The sequence below is a fragment of the Etheostoma spectabile genome, chromosome 23 (genome assembly GCF_008692095.1).
Source record: "Etheostoma spectabile isolate EspeVRDwgs_2016 chromosome 23, UIUC_Espe_1.0, whole genome shotgun sequence".
NCBI lineage: Eukaryota > Metazoa > Chordata > Actinopteri > Perciformes > Percidae > Etheostoma > Etheostoma spectabile.
The window spans coordinates 20,755,884-20,775,027 of record NC_045755.1 but is presented as its reverse complement, the minus strand read 5'-3'; the positions used below and the strand labels follow the sequence as shown (position 1 = coordinate 20,775,027).

Genomic DNA, 19,144 nt, shown 5'->3' with positions numbered 1-19,144 from the left:
TTTTACAACTGTTTTGTCTTTTGATTGTTCTCCTACGTTACTGTTACATATATTTACAGTATTTTTAATAATATTATTATATCATTTTTTCATTGCATTTTTCTATTGTATTTCTTGTTATGCTTTTTTTTGTGAAACTGTTTTTAAGTGCAACACACAAAAATTCCATCTGTACAGCTCTGTACCTGTGCAAATGGAAATAAATATATATTCTATTCTATACTAATGTTGACAATTTCTGATTCTTTTATTTAGGCAAGATTTGTGAGGAGCTGACAACTTTTAGTTATTTAGCTCCTCTTGATAAGTTAAAAATTGTTGTTTTAATGTGAAGTGTGATCCTCATTGTTCCTGGTAGGATTGCATTCTTAGAGACTGTCATTGTGACCGATGACCATATTATGGTTACGTTGTTTTCAAGTCTATATTAACCCAAAACTTACATGCCACAGTGAAAGTGTGAGTGTTGTCGTAATCAACTCCGTTTCAATAGATTCGATTAGATAGACTTTATTGATCCTAACTTGTCAGTGCTACAGCATGCAAAATAAAAACATAAGACACACAGCACACATACATAATATACAAGAAATAATAAATAGGATAGAATACAAGAACAGCTGCTCAAAAACATTATTAAAAAAATACAAAGTACAGAAGTGGCTACACAAACAAACTGTGTCTGTGTATCTGTGTGTGTGCGTGTGTGTGCGTGTGTGTGTGTGTGTGTGTGCGTGTGCGTGTGTGCGTGTGGTGTGTGTGCCACAGCTCAGCAAGGAAAGAACAAATAGGCATTTTCACGCTAAAAAGATGAATTGTTGTTATTAGACTGTTGAAGCCTTGTATTAGCCTCAGCTGAACTTTGGAGTGATTTTTTTTTTGCACAGGAAGAAATGTCATCAGGGCCAATATAAACAAGAGTAACAATTACAGCTACCAGAAACTGTTTGAGTCCATATGTGGGTGTTTTTTTTAGATAGATAAAAAAAAAAAAAGAGAAGATATCCACTGAGCTCTTACACTTGGTCTGTAACTAGACGTGCTGTATCTGAAAGGGCCAGAGCCACATCCTTCACAACAATCGATTTGTCAGCCATGTGCAGCATAGATTTAAGACTTGCCCAGAAAACCTGCTGCTTCCGTTCATCCTTCGGCCACTCCAGGTACGTCTGCTGCCTCAGCAAACTTCTAAGTCTCAGGAACTTTTTGGGCAGAGAGTCAGTCGGAATGGGCTCCAGTAATATAAAGACTAAAGAGTCCTGCTGGACACTGATGGCTCTGTGCTGGGCAAAGAAGAGCTCGTAGTTGCACCATTCGCTCTGGACGAAGTGTTTGGAGAGGACAAACAGCGTCTTGTAGCTGGACTCCACACAGTTGATGATGTTGTCTATGATCCACTCACCAGGGACGAAGTCACGCTCGTGAACGCAGAGTGAAAACCTGGCACCTTCCAGAGAGGGCACCAGCTGGTTGCTCACCCAGCTAGAGTCCTGATGACTGTAGGAGATGAATGCATGATAACTACAGGATAGATTCTTCAACTTGTGGGAGCGGTTCCTGCTTCTCCTCCTCACCCTGATCCACACCCATAACATCTTCGTATACCACACTCCGTCGCACTTATAGAAAAGCAGACCTAAGGCTGCAGATATCGTTATTATTACAGGAACAGCAACTGCAGCTTGAAGCCACATCTCACATGAGAGTTCACTGGTTTTGTACTCTGAGAGTGGCAGGCCTGCAAAAGATGGCGGCGTGCTGCATGTATAATCCAAGGGCCAGTCCAGGAGCAAGGACTTGTTCAGAGTCATGACAAACCAATGAGAGTCACAGGAGCAGACAAATGGATTGTTTCCAGCTTTGAGGGTCTGAAGTCGGGGAAGTCCTGCTAAGACCTCCCTGGATACAGATGTGATAGAATTCTGGTCTATGTAGAGACTGAGCAGTGCCGGGGCGCTGAGATCTACAGGGAGCACCTGGATGCTGTTGAAGCTGAGTTGGAGGTGGGTCAGCTTGGGAAAGCGAGACAGATCCTCCTGCGTTATGACTGTTATTCCCGTCTTTGACAAGTCGATCTTCTCAAAGTGTACGGACAGGTATTTAAAGACACTGTTGCCCAGGTTGTTGTTACTCAGTCTGAGTTTGGTCAGCTGAGCAGGCCAAGAGCAGTCCTGGTCCAAGAAGATGGAGTTGAAGCTGAGATCCAGAGACTCTAATGTCTTCATCTGATGTGTCTGCTCAGAGATAAAAGAAAGACTGCTGAAGCGATTCTTGCTTAAGGACAGTCTCCTGAGTTTGGGGAAGACAGAGGTGTGCGAACACTGGAACCACCAGAAGCCTGCGTCCGTTAAGAGGTTATCTGACAGATCCAGCGTCTCCAGCGACGGCAGGACAGAGAAGAGTTTGCAGGGTATAATGTTCATTCCGCTCCTGGAGAACTTTAAATAGGTCAGAGTTGAGATGACCTCTAAGCTTATGTTGACTGTGGGGTATCTGTATTGATAATGATGCACACCGTTGAAGGTAACTGAGCAAATATTAACTGTGACATTAAGGGTGCGAAACTGAAATCCTTCTGGTGTATCTTCATTATAAGTGATATTGACAAATGAGAGGTCATGAATGTGGGAGAGCCACACATTCTTCACAAACCCCTCCAGAAAAGAGCTGTTTATCCACGTGTTTTCTATGCTGAGATTCCGTATGAATGGCATTGTTCTCAGGTTGTTAAACATTTTGCCGGTCACGCTGCAGTTGTCTGGAAATGGAGTGATGAATCTCAACGATGTTGCTCTCGTCACATTCAAGTCCACCAGTACGTTCTCAAACATCCTGGAACCACCACAGAAAGATGCAAAGAGTGAAAAAGTTTGAAGAGACTTCAGTTTTGCAAGAGCTCCGGAGTCATACTTTTGCCAGGCAATTCCTGCTCCCAAAACCAGATGATGCAGAGGAATGTTTGCCAATGGATCAAAGTCATTGAAGCTGACTGACGGAGCAGCTGTGCTGCCCAATGACAGCACGTCCAGTTTTGTCAGCTTCTGAAATGACTCTGGAATACCATAGCTGCTGTACAGATTGTTGGACAAATCAAGGACTTCCAGCTGTTTCAATGAAATGTCAGGGATGAAAGCTAATTCATTATAAGATATATTTAGAACTTTGAGTGCTGGTGTGTGAGTGAACACACTGGGAGAGATGTCCTGCAGGCCACAGTGAGTCACCTTCAGACAACAGAGCCGGGACAGTCCAGAGAACGACGCTCCGCTCAGTCTTTGGATGGAGTTGTAAGAAATGTCCAAATACTGCGTGTCGTTGGGAAGATTTAAGGGAACAGTGGTCAGATTTTGATGAGAGAGGTCTTGCATACTCTGCCGCGATGTGACACACAGTTTAATTCTCCGTTCATCTTGTTGTCCGGCCACCCAGTCCGGTTTCATTAGGGACAAGATGGCAATGATCCCGATCAGAGAAGCTACGGTTTTGCTGAAACATCCAAATAAATGAAATAAATGAGTCCAAATGAATGATAAAAATAGCTTTACATTGACCAACCTTTTTTTTAAATAGCAGTATTGCAAAAAGGAAAAAAAAACTAGTTGTAGGAGAGAAGAATTGGTACAATACCTGTGTGTGGACATCGCTTGAGGAGTGTGAGAAGCTGAGGTCTGAACTGTGTGCTTTGAGCCCGGACTTTTATCCTCCTGTGAAAGCAATCCATCAACCGCTACAGCTCTGTTCCTCTTTCTGTATATTCCTCATTTCTCTGCTTTTCCTTCCTTTCACATGACTGCAAATTGTGAAAGAGGATGTTTAATTAAGGATTAAAACGTACTGTAGATGTAAAGATACAGATGATTATTAGTTTACGATACATAAAGGTCCCAGCAGAAACTACACACTCATTTTAAAATCAATGTAGTGAACCAGCCGGTGGCCAAGTTTTCATCCCAGTATCTTTTAGACTGGAGACAATAACTGGAAGAGCAACTGAGACTCACACAGTATTTGATAGCCAGGAAATCCTATATTTATTTAGTCAGCCTCATGTGTGTCTACCCCAGACAAAGAAAAAGAGAAAAACAGCCATGGGAATTTGGAATTGATAAGGTATACGTCATTCAAAGTATTTGATTTGATTTTGAGTTATGAGAATGTGATACAACTTAGATTTTAGATTAGGTAAGATTTTGTATAGTCTTTCAAGTCATGTTATATAATAAAGTACATGGTGATGAATACTTTATAGCAGGCCTTCTCAAATGTATCATTCAAAGGTCCGCATCTGTTTTTTATTCCAGGCCAGAGGTCCGACATGATTGGCAATAACAAAATAACATTTAATCAACTCACTTTTAACTTTTAAGCAACATACATTCAACATTCAGAACACACATTTGTATTTGTATTTTGTTTGTTTTTTGACTTTTTTCTATGTTTTTGTCAGGGATTCTATTAATGTTTGTGGATTTTTTCAGCGTATATTCAACATTACTAACAATAAATTAGCCCATAAACATTTTCCATAACATGGATTATGTACTGGGTGTGCATTTAGTTGCAGTTTGATTCGGAGTTTGAGAAGCGCTGCTTTGCAGCGTCAGACCTCATAAGAACTCCTAATCAGTTGACCTCAAGGTGTTGATCATGGTCCATCCAGAATGAGGCAGATTTAGGACTCTGACTATGAAAAGGATTTCAACTAGAAATGAAACATAACTGGACATATGTAAGAATAACCAGCCCAGTCTCATGGCAGTTTGTGAAATGGTGACGTTATTTCATCTATTGATTCGAATTTTAATCTAATGTATTTCAATGGGAAGCATCTTTTGTGATAACAGCATGATTATGGTAGCAAGCAATATGGAAACGCGAGAAACGAGAAAATCGTGTCCCTGTTGACAAATCAATAGATCAAAATAACGTGACCATTTCACAAACTGCCTTGAGACCGGGTTAGAACAACAAACAATCATAGACAAGGTAAAAATGAAGGAAAAGACACACATCTAAAAACAAATGTGACACAGCACAAGTTATACATCACGTGATTTTATTATCCAAACCAAAGTGACATGAAATGATCTGTTCTGATATGTCATGAGGATATGCAGCAACTGTTTCCGGGGAGTCCAGTGTGGTGGTCAGAAATCCCTCAGGGTCTGGAGGAATTTATCTGCCGGACAAAAACAACGCTTTCATTTCACTTCACTGTTTTAATTTCACTTTCCTTGTCTGAGGCTTTAACATCTGCTGACTCATCGCCCCCCTTTACCCAGTCATTTCATCAGTTTCTTTTGTTGGACATGTGAAATCAACATGTTTTCGTAACACTATCTTCTGAAAAATGGCTCAGAATGGCCGTCTGGATTTTGGCTTTTAATCCCTAAAAACTAATCCAAATTGCCCCTGCTGCAGTATTTGGTGCGGTGATCAACATGTACCTGTCTGTTGGGACAGGCCCTTCAGCTGGCACATTCCAAGCAACAGGTTACAGGTGTACAGCCCCAAGCATCCTGTGCAGTCTGATGATGCGCTGCAGCTCCGGGTTTGGACTCCACTACAGCCGTGCTGAAACAAACGGACAGGCTTTTATTGTTGTTGGGCGCCCCTCCCTACATAAGGAAGGCTGTGGCCCCACCCCGTGTATATAAGGAAGACGGGGACCCAACCCCCTGTACATACAAAAGGCTGTGGCGCCACCCCATGTATGTAGGAAAGGCGGGGGCCCAACCCCCTGTACATAAGGAAGGCTGTGGTCCCACCCCCTGTATATAAGAAAGGCAGGGGCCCAACCCCCTGTACATGAGGAAGGCTGTGGCCCAGTCTCCTGTACATAAGGAAGGCAGGGGCCCAGTCCCCTGTACATTAGGAAGGCAGGGGCCCAGTCCCCTGTACATAAGGAAGGTAGGAGGTTCTGGGTCCGACGGCCCTTTGTGGGTTGGCCCAGCATTCTACCCTTCTTTAACCTTTTTTCTTGCCAGACTCCCATAGTTTGTTTTAAATCGTTGGTTTTTCATTTGTAAATACAATTTAATTTGCTTTTACCAATTCCTCAGGTACGGTGTCCTTAAATATGTAGATGGTCTCAGTGAAGTTGAGTTTTATTTATTGTGGCCATTACAATTGTCTTAGAAAGAGGAAGAGCAGTAACTTCATGTGAAGGCTTGTACAAACAGTACATGTTACTGATTGACATACTCAATAAAGTGCAGATCCATGGCCTGCTGCTGAGTTTTGTTCACTTTCACACAACGAGTTGGACGTTCACAGGGACACCAACTGTGTCAGGCTCAAGTCTATAGGGACATGATGCTCAAAAACGTTTCCATTTCATGTAATTATTAGATATTATTATTTTATTTGGCTGTATTTATCATACTGTTCTCTGCATGTTGGGTTTCATTATGCACTGACCAAAAAACCCAATAGCTGAATGAAGGTAAAGAAGAAGATCCCCATTATCTACATTTTATTGGGTTGGAGGCAGAAATCTCACAGACAAACATCTCAAAACCTGCTCACATCTATGCAAATCTATTGGTATTGGGAAAATAGTTTAAATATTTTGACAAAAAACTTAAAAAGTTATTGTTTTATGCAAAACATTCCATTGTGGTGCATTGTTCTTGTATTATGGCTTTCTTTGCAGTGGCAGTTCTAGACCATTTGAAATGGAGGGGCCAGGCTGCGGCCACATACCATTTTAGTGGTACTAAATATAATAATAAACAGAAGCGTTACATACCACCAACCCTCCACTGGCTTGGTTCTACAAAAGATTAACTTTACAAATTGTTTTGTGCCTAGACACGATAGGGACGTACCACAAAATTGACACAAGGATACTCATTAAGTGTTACCTTTTATCTTACAAAGCAATATATATATATATATATATATATATATATATATATATATACATATTTATAGTATCCCTGTATATATAAAGCTGGGGTTAAAAATTTATGAAAATATTTATACAGAAAAATCACAATTGCACTGAAAATTATTGTTCTTAAAAAAAAGCTAAAAAACAGAGTTTTGAAAAAATGTATAAAACTATTTGCCATATTTAGGGGGACCAGAGGGGGGTCAAGGCTTAATTCAATTAAATTAAATTAAATTTTATACGTGGTATCAAATCATTAAAAGAGTTTTCTCGAGACACTATACAGATTGAGTAGGTCTGGACCACTCTCTATGGTTTACAAGGAACCAACAGTTCTAGTTATTCCCCCAAGAGTACGCATTTAATGCAATAGTGGCAAGGAAAAACTTCTTAAGGGGCACTGGCGACCCTTGCCCCCCCAAATCCAGTTCTCAACACTCACCGTGTCTGAGTTGAACTTTCCAAAGTGCCTCATTCTGCCCTTTTTTGATTTCTTTCTCTTTGTGGATCCACCAAAACCTCCATGCCAGGAGCTGGTATCTGTTGCTCCAGTATCAAAAGAATTGTCCTTCTGTCTGCCGGTGTCTGCAGGCAGAGGGAGAGCAGGAAGGATGCTGGTCCAGCCAGGCTCGCTTCTCCATCCTGTCCTCCGCCTCACACTTGACTCTAAACAGAGAATATGCAGGCATGCTATGTGGATGACAACAAAGTATTTCATCTGTAGGAAATGGACATCCAATGGATTCTACAAGTAACCTGAAACCGTTCCAAGCTAAAGTCACCAGCATTGAGATCCCATTTATATCCTTTACAGCACTCCGCCCACTGTTATTTCACTCTTATTCCCCAGAACCATTGTTCAACCTTTGTTTGTTGCAGTATATGACGATTGATCCATGACAACTATTGGTATTTCCATTTCTCTCTGCCTTAAAGCAAGTTGGCAGATATCCAAGCTGGGATGTTGGTGGCTGGAGGAAAGCTGGCATTCATTTAATTTTGAATGCAATTTATCTATTTTACAGCTGGATTACCTTTGAGATCAAAGTTGATCAAATAATGATTTTTTGAAACACAAAATTTTACAAATAATTAAACCACTAATTCCCAACCTTTTTGGCTTGTGACCCATTAAAAAAAACGTGTGTAGGGGGAACTCTGTCATGTTTTAGGCTATTTAATTTCAAGAAGTGTTTAAATTATCACCAGAAGAAAGAAAGAAAGTTATTGGAACCCTTATGGAGGGCCCCTCAAATCCCCTTACTGACTAACCCCCTAAACCCCTAACCCAGTGCGGGTCACAGAAGGCTTATATCATGTGGACACGTCGACAGTTTTGTTGTTATCATTTAGAATTCCTTGTGGGGGTGACAGAAACTACCCACTATAGCTTTAATGACCCCTGGAACCCCCTCAGTCAACCTGGAACCTATTCAAGCTCCCTGCAAATACACCAGGAACCAGCATCAGCTAACCATGAAAAACCAGCTAGAATCCACCCGAGGCATCCTGGACTCTCTCAGGCTACATTTACATTGCCACGTTTTGGTTTAAAAAAGGAACATCTTCCTATCATTCCCCCTGCTCTGGCGTTTCCCCCTCTCATTCCCCCTGCTCTGGTGTTTCCCCCTCTCATTCCCCCTGCTCTGGCGTTTCCCCCTCTCATTCCCACTGCTCTGGTGTTTCCCCCTCTCATTCCCCCTGCTCTGGCGTTTCCCCCTCTCCTTCCCACTGCTCTGGTGTTTCCCCCTCTCATTCCCCCGGCTCTAACGTTCCTGTCTCATTCCCCCTGCTCTGGTGTTTCTCCCTCTCATTCCCCCTGTTCTGGTGTTTCCCCCTATCATTGCCCTTGCTCTGGTGTTTTCCCCTCTCATTCCCCCTGCTCTGTTTTTTCCCCTCTCATTCCCCCTGCTCTGGCGTTCCTGTCTCATTCCCCTGCTCTGGTGTTCCCCCTCTCATTCCCCCTGCTCTGGTGTTTCTCCTCCTGATTGGGTCTTATCAGTCACGACGTCTTGTTCTCCGAGACTAAATCTACAAATGTTACCATGGCAACTACCAGCAGAGTGGGTGGAGTCTCCACGCTGCCTCCTGTCTATGTCCAGTATACCAGGATGTTGATGAGATATGAGGTTTGGTTAGTTAAACAGAGACTAGTTCTTCTACTGGAGATAAAAACACTCATAACTCAAACGCTTAAAAACCAAAAACCTGAGTCTGAATGGACCTTTTGTTATCTCTAGGGGTGGGAATCACCCGAGGCCTCCTGATACAATGTCATCACGATACTTATGCTACGATACAGTATTATTGTGATTTTAAACATATTGCAATATTCTGCGATATATTGCTATTTATAACCTTTTTTCCAACTCCAACTCCAACTTCCAACTTCCCAAAAAAGGAAATTTTGTCAACATCTGCTTTATCTAAAAAGATAAATTTCTCTGTTTGGTCATATCACTTATATTTTATTGGTGCAACATGGGGTTGTCATGCAGACAAACTGACCAACACATATATAATAAAAGATCCATACTTGGTGCCTGTGTATCGATACAGTATTGCCACTGAAAACATTGCGATGCAATGCTGTATTGACTTTTTTTCCCCCCACCCCTAGTTATCTCCCTCGCTTTCTTGAACTCCCTGAGTCACTTGGGAACTCTTTCAAAGACTCCAGAGAGTCCAGAAAGAATCAAGAGTCCCCACTTTGAAAACCTCTTCCCCAACGTAATGATCACTTCCATAAGTCCCTGTGCTGTGCTGTGGTTGGGTAAACCCTGCAGGATATGAAACAAGCAAGAAGGAACTGCTGCTGCTACTGTGCTCCTACATGTTACAAACCTGTGGACACAACTGTGCTTTTAATGATGAATTACATTAATCAGTTATGGTAAATGGACAAATCAATGATTCATTCAATTTTTATTGTGCCTTGATGGATCGTGGGGTGGCCCCCATTTACAGTGATGTTGAGTAATTACAAAGACAACAATAAAACAGCAACATCGAAAAAGAATACACCATCATGAATGAGATAAGTAGAAGCTTGCAGGTTTAAAACCAGATTTCTAAATTGTCCAAAAGGCACAAGTGAGTTGATTTTAAGATAAGTGGTGTAATTTGTTCCAGGTGTCGGGGGCGCTAAAACCAAAAGAGGTTTTTCATGTTCAGACTGAGCTTGTGGTGACAATCATTCTGATTTATACATGCTCCTGCTTGACAATTTTACAAGGAAGCCATCATCACACACACACACACACACACACACACACACACACACACACACACACACACACACACACACACACACACTGCTATTTAAGGACTTCCTGCTCTACACAACATGGAAAATGTCACAACACTCAAAAGAAGGCTCTTTTATGCATCCAATGTGTGGAACATCTGTCGGGTGGGGTTCCTTAGCGTCTTTAGGTGGGTGGGTGTTTGTACATGCACATTGAGTTCATTGTAAAGTGCTGTATGTAGGGTGACCAATGTATGTAGGGTATGTAGGGTGTCCATTCAGACTCAGGTTTTTGCTGTATGTAGGGTGACCAATAGTCCTCTTTTGCCTGGACATGTCCACTTTTTAGATACTGTCCAGGGCGTATGGGGGGGGGGTTATGAATTCATGAAAATGTCCGGTTTTCACTGTTTTTCATGGGACCATTAGCATTAAGCGTGTACTTAAATTGAAGGGCGCTTTGCAGACAGTGCTACGGTACTTTGTTGCATGACGTAATTCCCGAGAGGCTGCCTTATGTATATTATATTTTATATCATGCCAGCACATTTCTTTCAGTGTCTAATAAAGGTGCTGGAGATCTCAAAGCTCACATGGACACTGAAAAACCTTATGTTATTACATTGAAAAGGTAGAGTCACAGAATAGGTCATAAACTGTACATTATTTCACATTTATTTATTTTGTTTCAGGTTGTTGCAGATTTTATTTTATTGCTTAAGTTATTTTGTACCATTGAGGCATAATAAAGCATGTTCATTAACCTCTGAGAAGCCTTTGCGTCTCCAGGCTGGCCGAGTGTCGTCTTTTTTGGAAATCAAAATATGGACACCCTAGTGTAGATAAACTGCTCTAAACTACGCCTTGAAGTTATAATATTGCCATAATGTTACAGTAGTGAAGGAGTGAAGCAGACTTGTGTCAGACATGGTAAGTTTGCGTATGGGCTAGCTTCCTGGAGACTTTGATCCGTGTGTCATGAACCCTGCTGAATACCTATAAAACAAACTTGTCTCTCACCTAGTAACCCTGGGGAAAGTTTCAGTCCTCTTCTTCTCCTCTGTAAATAAACCACTCCTGAGCGTGCTCATATCTTCACAGAGGCAGCACTCAAACACATTAGCCAATTGATTCCCTGATTGACTACATTGGTCATATTCTCCACTGAGGATGCCACACATTGACATCACTGATGTGCCATCTCCATGGAGACCAACCTCAGGTGATGAGAGTCTGAACAATATCAGGGACGGTGTTGTGGTGTCGCGCACCAAAACACACTCTGTGATCACATGAATGCTCTCACACTTTCACACTGTGCCGGTGAAAAGATAAAAAGATGGAGGCAAACGAGACAAAGCACTGTTTGCTCTGCTTTCACTCAGTAGTCCTGTGTTGTATGGGCCGACAGTTGTTTATGCTCTATTGACTCCTGGGATCCCAGCAACATGCTGTCACACTGCGGGGGGGGAGAGTTCACCTGCGCAAATTCCCACTAGGAATGGGAACAGAAAATGGTATTAGCAATACCCAGCTCACACTAATGCCGTTTAATCTAACAGTTCTGTCAGCAGGGGTGGAAAGTAATAAGTAGATTTACTCATGTGCAACTTCATACTTCTACTCCAATACTTTTTGGAAGCCAGTAATGGACTTGATACTCTCCTACACGTGTCAAACTCAAGGCCCACAGGCCATTTCCGGCCCCTCACAGACTCTGTGTCAAGAATCAGTCAAGGAAGTAGCCCAAATGCAGAGTTAAAGGAACGAAATAACCAAACTCAAAACAAAAAGTGTCCATAGGAATCCTGGCAGGCAAACCAGGGATGGGACGTTTGACACAGAGGCACCGAAGCTTGGATCCCTTCCGCAGAGCACACTGGTTTGAAACAGCGTTGAAGCTTATATCAAATTGAAACAAGCAGATGCCAGGAACTCCGGACAGGGTTTGCTGTATTTGGATATTTGCCACTGCACCGACAACCTTATATTCTTTCTGAATTGTGGCAACCCTGTTTATAGCATATGCCTCTGCTGCTATTGCATCCTATATTGGGCAACTCTCAAAACGTGTTGCCACGTGTCTAGGTTACTCAGCAACAATTGTTGTAAAATAACTTTGTTGCAACAATTATAGCAGAATGAACTAGACACGTGTTTTTCGTATAGCTATTATGAGCTGGATACATAGAGATATGCATGGGGAACTTTCCATAATGTCATCTCTCAATGTAGCTATTAAGCTAACTGAGATTGGCATGGCAAAATTGGTGTCCTTAAAAGGTTGGATTTTCCAACCTTTTTTTGGATTTTTTTTTTACATTTTTTTATTTAAGGCAATAAGATCGTCACAACATTTTGCAATACAATCAGGAGGAAGCTTCAGGGGCTTGACAAGGCTTCGTTCGCTAGGCAAGAAGGCAGAACACAAGACAATGAACCTGAGACAAAACAAGCACAACACCGACAATGATCCTCGTAATCCATCATAAGGGGTTTAATATCCCAGCTCCCTTAAGGAGTATCCTTTTGTTATAGGCTACTTCTGGTTCTGTTCTTTTAGGTGACTGCTTTGCATTGGACCAATAACTGAATGGAAACTTTACCTCCTACACTCTGGATTTCCTCCTTAAATGTGTTTAGGTTTCTTTGTACAGTCATTCTATGACACTATTCTGTAATATGTATTGCTCATGAGATGTTTGAAGCCCACAAGGCGTGTCTTTAGTCACGCTGCCATCATGGCTCAATGTCTCCACAATTCTTGAATGGAATGCCATGAAATATGGATCACACGTTCATGTTCCCCTCAGGATGAACTGGACTATCTTCGGTGCTCTTTCGACTCATCTAGTGCCATCATCAAGTCCGATTGTCTCATTTTTGTGGTTTATGACCAAAGACCTGCAAACTGATTCCATCAGCCTCAGCTGGACTTAGTTTTTGCTACCAATTACCAAATGTTACAGTTGTTCTCGTTGGTTCACTTTATACCCATTTCAACAATGTTCATCCCAACGTGTTACACTCACACATTATACAGGAGTATTGTATTGTGTTTGGAAATTGAATTGAGTTTTTCAATGACATTGTATCTTATTGTCAAATCGTTGCAGAGGTTATCTCAGGACACTTTCCAGAGTAAGTAATTACTCGGCGCCATGTAGCAGTGCTTCAACTGTGCTTACACCCAACATAGTCCCAAATCAATATCTGCCTAGGACATTGTCTAGTCTTAATCTGCATTGCTATTTGTAACATAGGGATTCCATTCACTATGCTAAGCTAACTAGCGGCGGGGCTGCCGGTGTTGCACCGGACTAAAATAACGCGTGCACTGAGACAAAAGATACCCCTATTTCAACAAACAGTGGCGTGTTCCTTTAAGGAAGCTACAATAAAGTTCAGCATCAAAGTTTTCATTTACTTTTACTTTTGCTTCTAGTGATTAAGTACATTTAATATTGGGAAAATACTTTTGATAATTAACTTCAGGGAATACCAGAGACTTTTACTCAAGTAATATTCCACAAATTGACTTTAACTACTACTACTACAACTACTACCTACTACTACTACTACTTAAGGCATTTTATGGGAAGATACTTGTACTATATTGACTTTATACAAGACTGGTATTTCCAACCACAAACAAGTAGGCTATTTCCTCATACTAAATATACAATGGAGAGTCCATGTGCCTGTATTTGTCTTAAATTGCACCTCAGCAAAAATTACCCAGAAATCCTTGGATTGGCAAAATAGCTGACTATTTTTTACAGCCCCATTAACTGAATGTAGGAGGAAGTAAGGAAAGGGGAAGTGACTGATAACACAATGCCACAGAGGAATAGTCAGAGTGGTGTCTGGTGTTATATTGGCAAGAACAAGGCTCAGCTTAAAAAACATTAAGGTAACAATTTGCATTATTCAAGTACTTTTTTTTCCGTGATTGTTTTACAGTCAGACTAACTCAATTATTTAAGTGCAACCAACACGACTAACAAGCTTAATTAAAGTGAATCTACTTTCAAGAAAATGTTTAGGTAATATTTCGTTTTCAAATGACTTAATTTAAGTCATTTAAATGTATTTATTTTACTTCTATTGTACTCAGAAATGTCCATGCAAATAACTTAATTCACTTTTGCAAAAATAAAATACACATAGCAATTCCTTGTTTATGATCAAACCTTTTTTGTAAAAGCAAAGTAAACTCATAAACTATGTTATTAAAGCATTTTTGTATAACTTATAAAGAAAGTAAACATGCCAACTTAGACAAAAATTGCACTAAAAATAAATTCATGCCCAAATCAGTTTTAACAGGAAACTTAAGTATTTTTCAACCTGGGCCCTATTTGCCCATGTGTGTGTACTGACTGATGGGGAGAAGAATATCTTTAATTAGTCCAGTATTGAGGGAGAGCGCATCAGCCGGTGGCCACAAACTGAGCTAAAACGTAGTTCCAAGAGACAAATGTGCGCCGTGTTCACAAATAGAACATTTTTTCCCCCTCTGACATGCTCAGGTGGTTACACTTAAGTCCTGACAAAGGATGGAAAGCATTGGCTTTGTAAAGCCAAGTCTCCTAAGAACTGCGTTTTAGCTTGTTTTGCGGCTACACACACACGTAGGGAAATAGGGCCCAGATTGAAAAACACCAAAGTTGCCCTTTAATCAAAATTAAAAGTGTGTTTGGGAGCTTTTAAATCAAATACTTGCGGGCTTTTATAAGGAAGTTGCCCTTAAAAAAAGGAACATGCTCAAATTATTAATGTTCCAAAAAACTGGTAAGAACACTAATCCTTGGAAGTAGGTATACCTAATGAAGTGCCAACTGTCAGCAGTACAGGTGCTGTTTTTGTACAACAAAACTTTACAAACAGTGCAACATTTCCTGTTATATTTGAGGACAGTCTAATTTTTCACATTTTCAGCACAGCAGTTTACTTTTAGTTTACACTACCTTTGAACTGGCTTTCAGCCCATCCAGCTCAAGTATTTTTCAGTTCTTTTGGGTAGCTGAGGTTGAGTCTGTGTACCAGCCCCATTAGAAAGGCACATGCTCTGGGTACGTCCAGGTCTTGCAGGACTTCTGTTCAGTGAAGACCCTCTCGCTGGTTGGATCAGACATGGTGGCACCTCTGGAAATGACAATCTTCATCACTTCATTGACAATATCCGCACCATCCTGGCATGAGTACACTGTAAATAATGGCTGTGAAATCTACAGTTATTTACTTTAGTTACATTACTTTACTTCCTTTAGATTTCACAGTAACACTACTGTATATGATTTTTACAGTAGACTGCCGTAAAGTTTCCATTACAACCTTGGAACATGACAAAATCACAGTAGTCTAAGTATTACAGTTGAAATCACAGAAGTGAAAGCATTACTGTAAAAAAAAAAATCACAATATAATTTAATAATTACATAATGTTCATAATTGATTTGATGAGGACGAAGAGAGGCTGGGGCTCCAATTGAGAATTAAGAAAAAGGTTTAATGAAAACAGCATTATGAAGATGATAAGACAAAGACAATAAAACACAAAACATGATCCTCAATCATCTCCACATCCCAAATTTATGCCAAATAAGTTGAGGTTGGTTCCTCAAATTAAGCCTTTCCCTATTGGTCAGATGTTTTCTCAAGATCAAGTCCCACCTCGGAATTGTCAGGTTTACTCCTGGTCACAGGTAAAGGTCTTTTATCATGGTATTGCCAATTCTATTCAGGTTTACTGGGACATGCATTTCCTCTGTTCTTAGTCAAGTCTGGCCCAGCGGGGGGGGATAGTATGCAAGTAAGTTGACAGTCATGACTTAATCATTCCTTAGAAACTTGAAATTGTGTGGGCCAGCCAAATGCTGATTAAATCTGGTGTGGGAAAGTTAGTATTGATATAATCCCTTTTCGCCCAGCTGCAGGGTCAACTGATTTGTAACTAGACCAAAAATACATTGTCTTTGACAAAAGACCAAAGAATGAGGTTTATAATATTTGGACTGTACAAATAAACAATCTGTACTGTATCTGTATCTGTAAATAAAATCCATGTTAAAACTAAGAAATCTGCTTGCAAAAAACTGCACAGAAAGGGGCTTTTTTTCTGGGATGCAAACATTAATGGGTACAGTGCAAACATTAATAGGTACAGTGCAAACATTAATGGGTACAGTGCAAACATTAATGGGTACAGTGCAAACATTAGTTGGTTGCAAACATTAATGGGTACAGTGCAAACATTAATGGGATGCAAACATGAATGGGTACAGTGCAAACATTAATGGGGCATGGCACAACATAATGGGTACAGTGCAAACATTATTGGGTACAGTGCAAACATTAATGGGTACAGTGCAAACATTAATTGGTACAGTGCAAACATTAATTGATACAGTGCAAACATTAATGGGTACAGTGCAAACATTAATGGGTACAGTGCCAATTAACATCGTTAAGCTACCACTGTAAACAAAAGATACAAAAGGCTGCTCTGAAGCATGGTGCTCTTAACCCTTGTGTTGTCTTCCCATCAACCAAGAAACTCTTTTGGGGTCAACATTTTAAATGCAAACTTTTTTTGGTCTTTTTGGTCTAAATTTTGACACTTTTGTCGCTTCTCCTGATTTTTTTGTTACTTTTTTCTACGTTTTTGAAGCTTTTTTTTGAAGTTTTTGTCACTTTTTCCAATTTGTTTGTCACTATTCCAAAAAACAAATGTGCGCTTTATGACGTTTTTGTTGGAGAGAGCAGAGAACTGAAGCGGTCCACAGATATGACTGATGTCTCCATCTGGATCCCAATACCCTTCATACAGTTGACATAGGCTGTTTTTTAAAAATCTTTTTCCAACATTTTTGTCACTGTTTTCAACTATCTTTTATTGTTTTTGTTTTTTCAAATGCTACAACTTTAATAAAAACAATTTGAATGAAGGTAGTGAAGTGATCATTTTTGACGATTTGATTGAAAGAAAAACCCCAATTTCTGATATAGACCCGATGACAACACAAGGGTTAAGACACTAGCTAGATAAAAGTATTCTATCTCAGCAGTTGTTGAAGTAGCTTAGGACATGCTACAACTTCAATTTTACTGTGTGAAAAACAAATATAGTATGTGTATACAGTTAGGACATGTTGCAAATGAAACAAAGAACGACACTCACTGGACACTTTTCTTGCAAACTCCCATTTCTCCCGCTCTTCCTTTGTCTCGTAGAAGGCATACAGCAAAACATGTCATGTGGACATGTACATGTACAACATGTAAGTTCAGTCCTGAACTCAGCTTTTGAAAGATGTTCAGAATGACAAAGAGCACTGATTCCTTCTGTTGTTCAGAAAAGGTAAAAGTGTTTATTCATCATCAATATATATTTAAGTTAAGACACTTTTTTATTATTTTCATTTTGATCTACTTCTTAAAATAAGTTATCAACTTACTAAAACATGTACATGTAACAAATTCAATATTTTATTCTGTAAAAGCTCATGATTTTAAGTTGTACTTACTGATCCCATGAATTATTTTTTAGGCCTAAATATAATAATAAAATGAGGGATACAAAATGTTAAACTAAACATCAAACATTCAACTGAATATTTACATTTGATTCATCGCGCGGTCTCCACGATTAGCTTATCACATCTTTTCAAATCAGGATTTTGATTTGAAAAGATGCAAACATGGCCTTCAAAAAGTGTGGAATTAGCTGTTATACTGATGTTTTTCTTCTTCTTCTCTTCAGTAATGTCTAGTTTGAGACAAAAACAGCATTCAGCCACTGAGTGTTTTCAGATTCATAATGACTTTATTGTCCGTTAGATTTTCATAAAATGGAAATGTGTCTTTGGCTCTGGCACATAGCTACGACAACACACACCATTCACAAGCATTCACAAGGGAAATAGTTTCAGCATGATACTGTGTGCTTTCATTTAGTGGATGTCCCCGCAGTGTTGCATGATGAGAAATACTGTTGGAGCTTGGTGATGAATTAGTTTTTAGGTCCAGAAAAGCATCAGTGACCTCTGCGGTCTCCTCAGAGGTCAGATTGAATAGGTTTAAATATGTTCAGCTGATTCCAATCCAATCCAACTTTATTTATAAAGCACTTTGGAAAAATGAGAATCACATCAAGGGCCAGACATGTACACTGTAAAACAGTTTTTATTTTTTATTTTTTTTGTCAGCAATACATGCTATTTAATGTTGTACCAACAATAAACAATATTTTGTCCAAAGGACCTGAAACATTGCATTGTTCTGACTATTATTATTATTATTATTATTGCAAGTTGCCAGTTGATGTTGGTTATTATAGAAACTTTGGAATTAGTTAGAGGGACAAATTATTTTGAGTATTTACAGTTAACTCATTATTTTAAGTTGATACAACTGAGCACTTTTTACAGTGTAGACAACATGTTTCACTGCCTGAATGTGAGAACTCGCCGTTTGTGTGGGAATTAATTTCAGAGTTTCAAAAACTGCCAAATTCTGCTTTGAGGGTTGTGCACTTGCAGTTTGGTAAAACATTTTCCCGTCTTTTTGTTTTTGCAGCTAGGCGGGCCAAAATTGAATGTTAACATTTTGATATGCGAGCCGGGTCCACTTTGCCAGGGGCCGTATTTGGCCAGCGGCCCTTGAGTTTGACACGTGCCCTAGACTAACCTTCTGTTTCTATTGTGAATATTTGAAGAAGAGCTTTGCTAAACTCCAGCCTGTTATAGGCCGCAGGAAGCTGTTTTTATTTTAAATCTGCACACATTGTGACGCTAAGCTACCAGTTTCTTTTACCAATGACTGCGGATTTCTTCTCTCTTCTTATTTAACAGTTGCTCTCTGTCTCTTTCTGTATTTCTGCCCTTCCACTTGTCAGCTTGGTTGAACCATTGGACAGCGTTATGCATCACAGAGCATTCAGACTTATAGACGAGTCCTCTCAGACATCTGACTGACAATCAAGCTTTTGTGGCAGCAGA

General features: G+C 40.1%; 1 protein-coding gene across 1 annotated transcript; it reads right to left on the bottom strand.

The window, feature by feature from the left end:
• Positions 1-587: 587 nt before the first annotated feature.
• LOC116673192 (toll-like receptor 1) lies at positions 588-3,732 on the bottom strand. The gene is made up of 2 exons (XM_032505370.1): positions 3,628-3,732; positions 588-3,486 (listed from the first exon to the last, which is right to left on the bottom strand). Exons 1-2 carry the CDS (start codon positions 3,639-3,641, stop codon positions 1,017-1,019), a joined length of 2,484 nt encoding a protein of 827 aa, XP_032361261.1. The 5' UTR covers positions 3,642-3,732; the 3' UTR covers positions 588-1,016.
• Between the last annotated feature and the right edge of the window lie 15,412 nt (positions 3,733-19,144).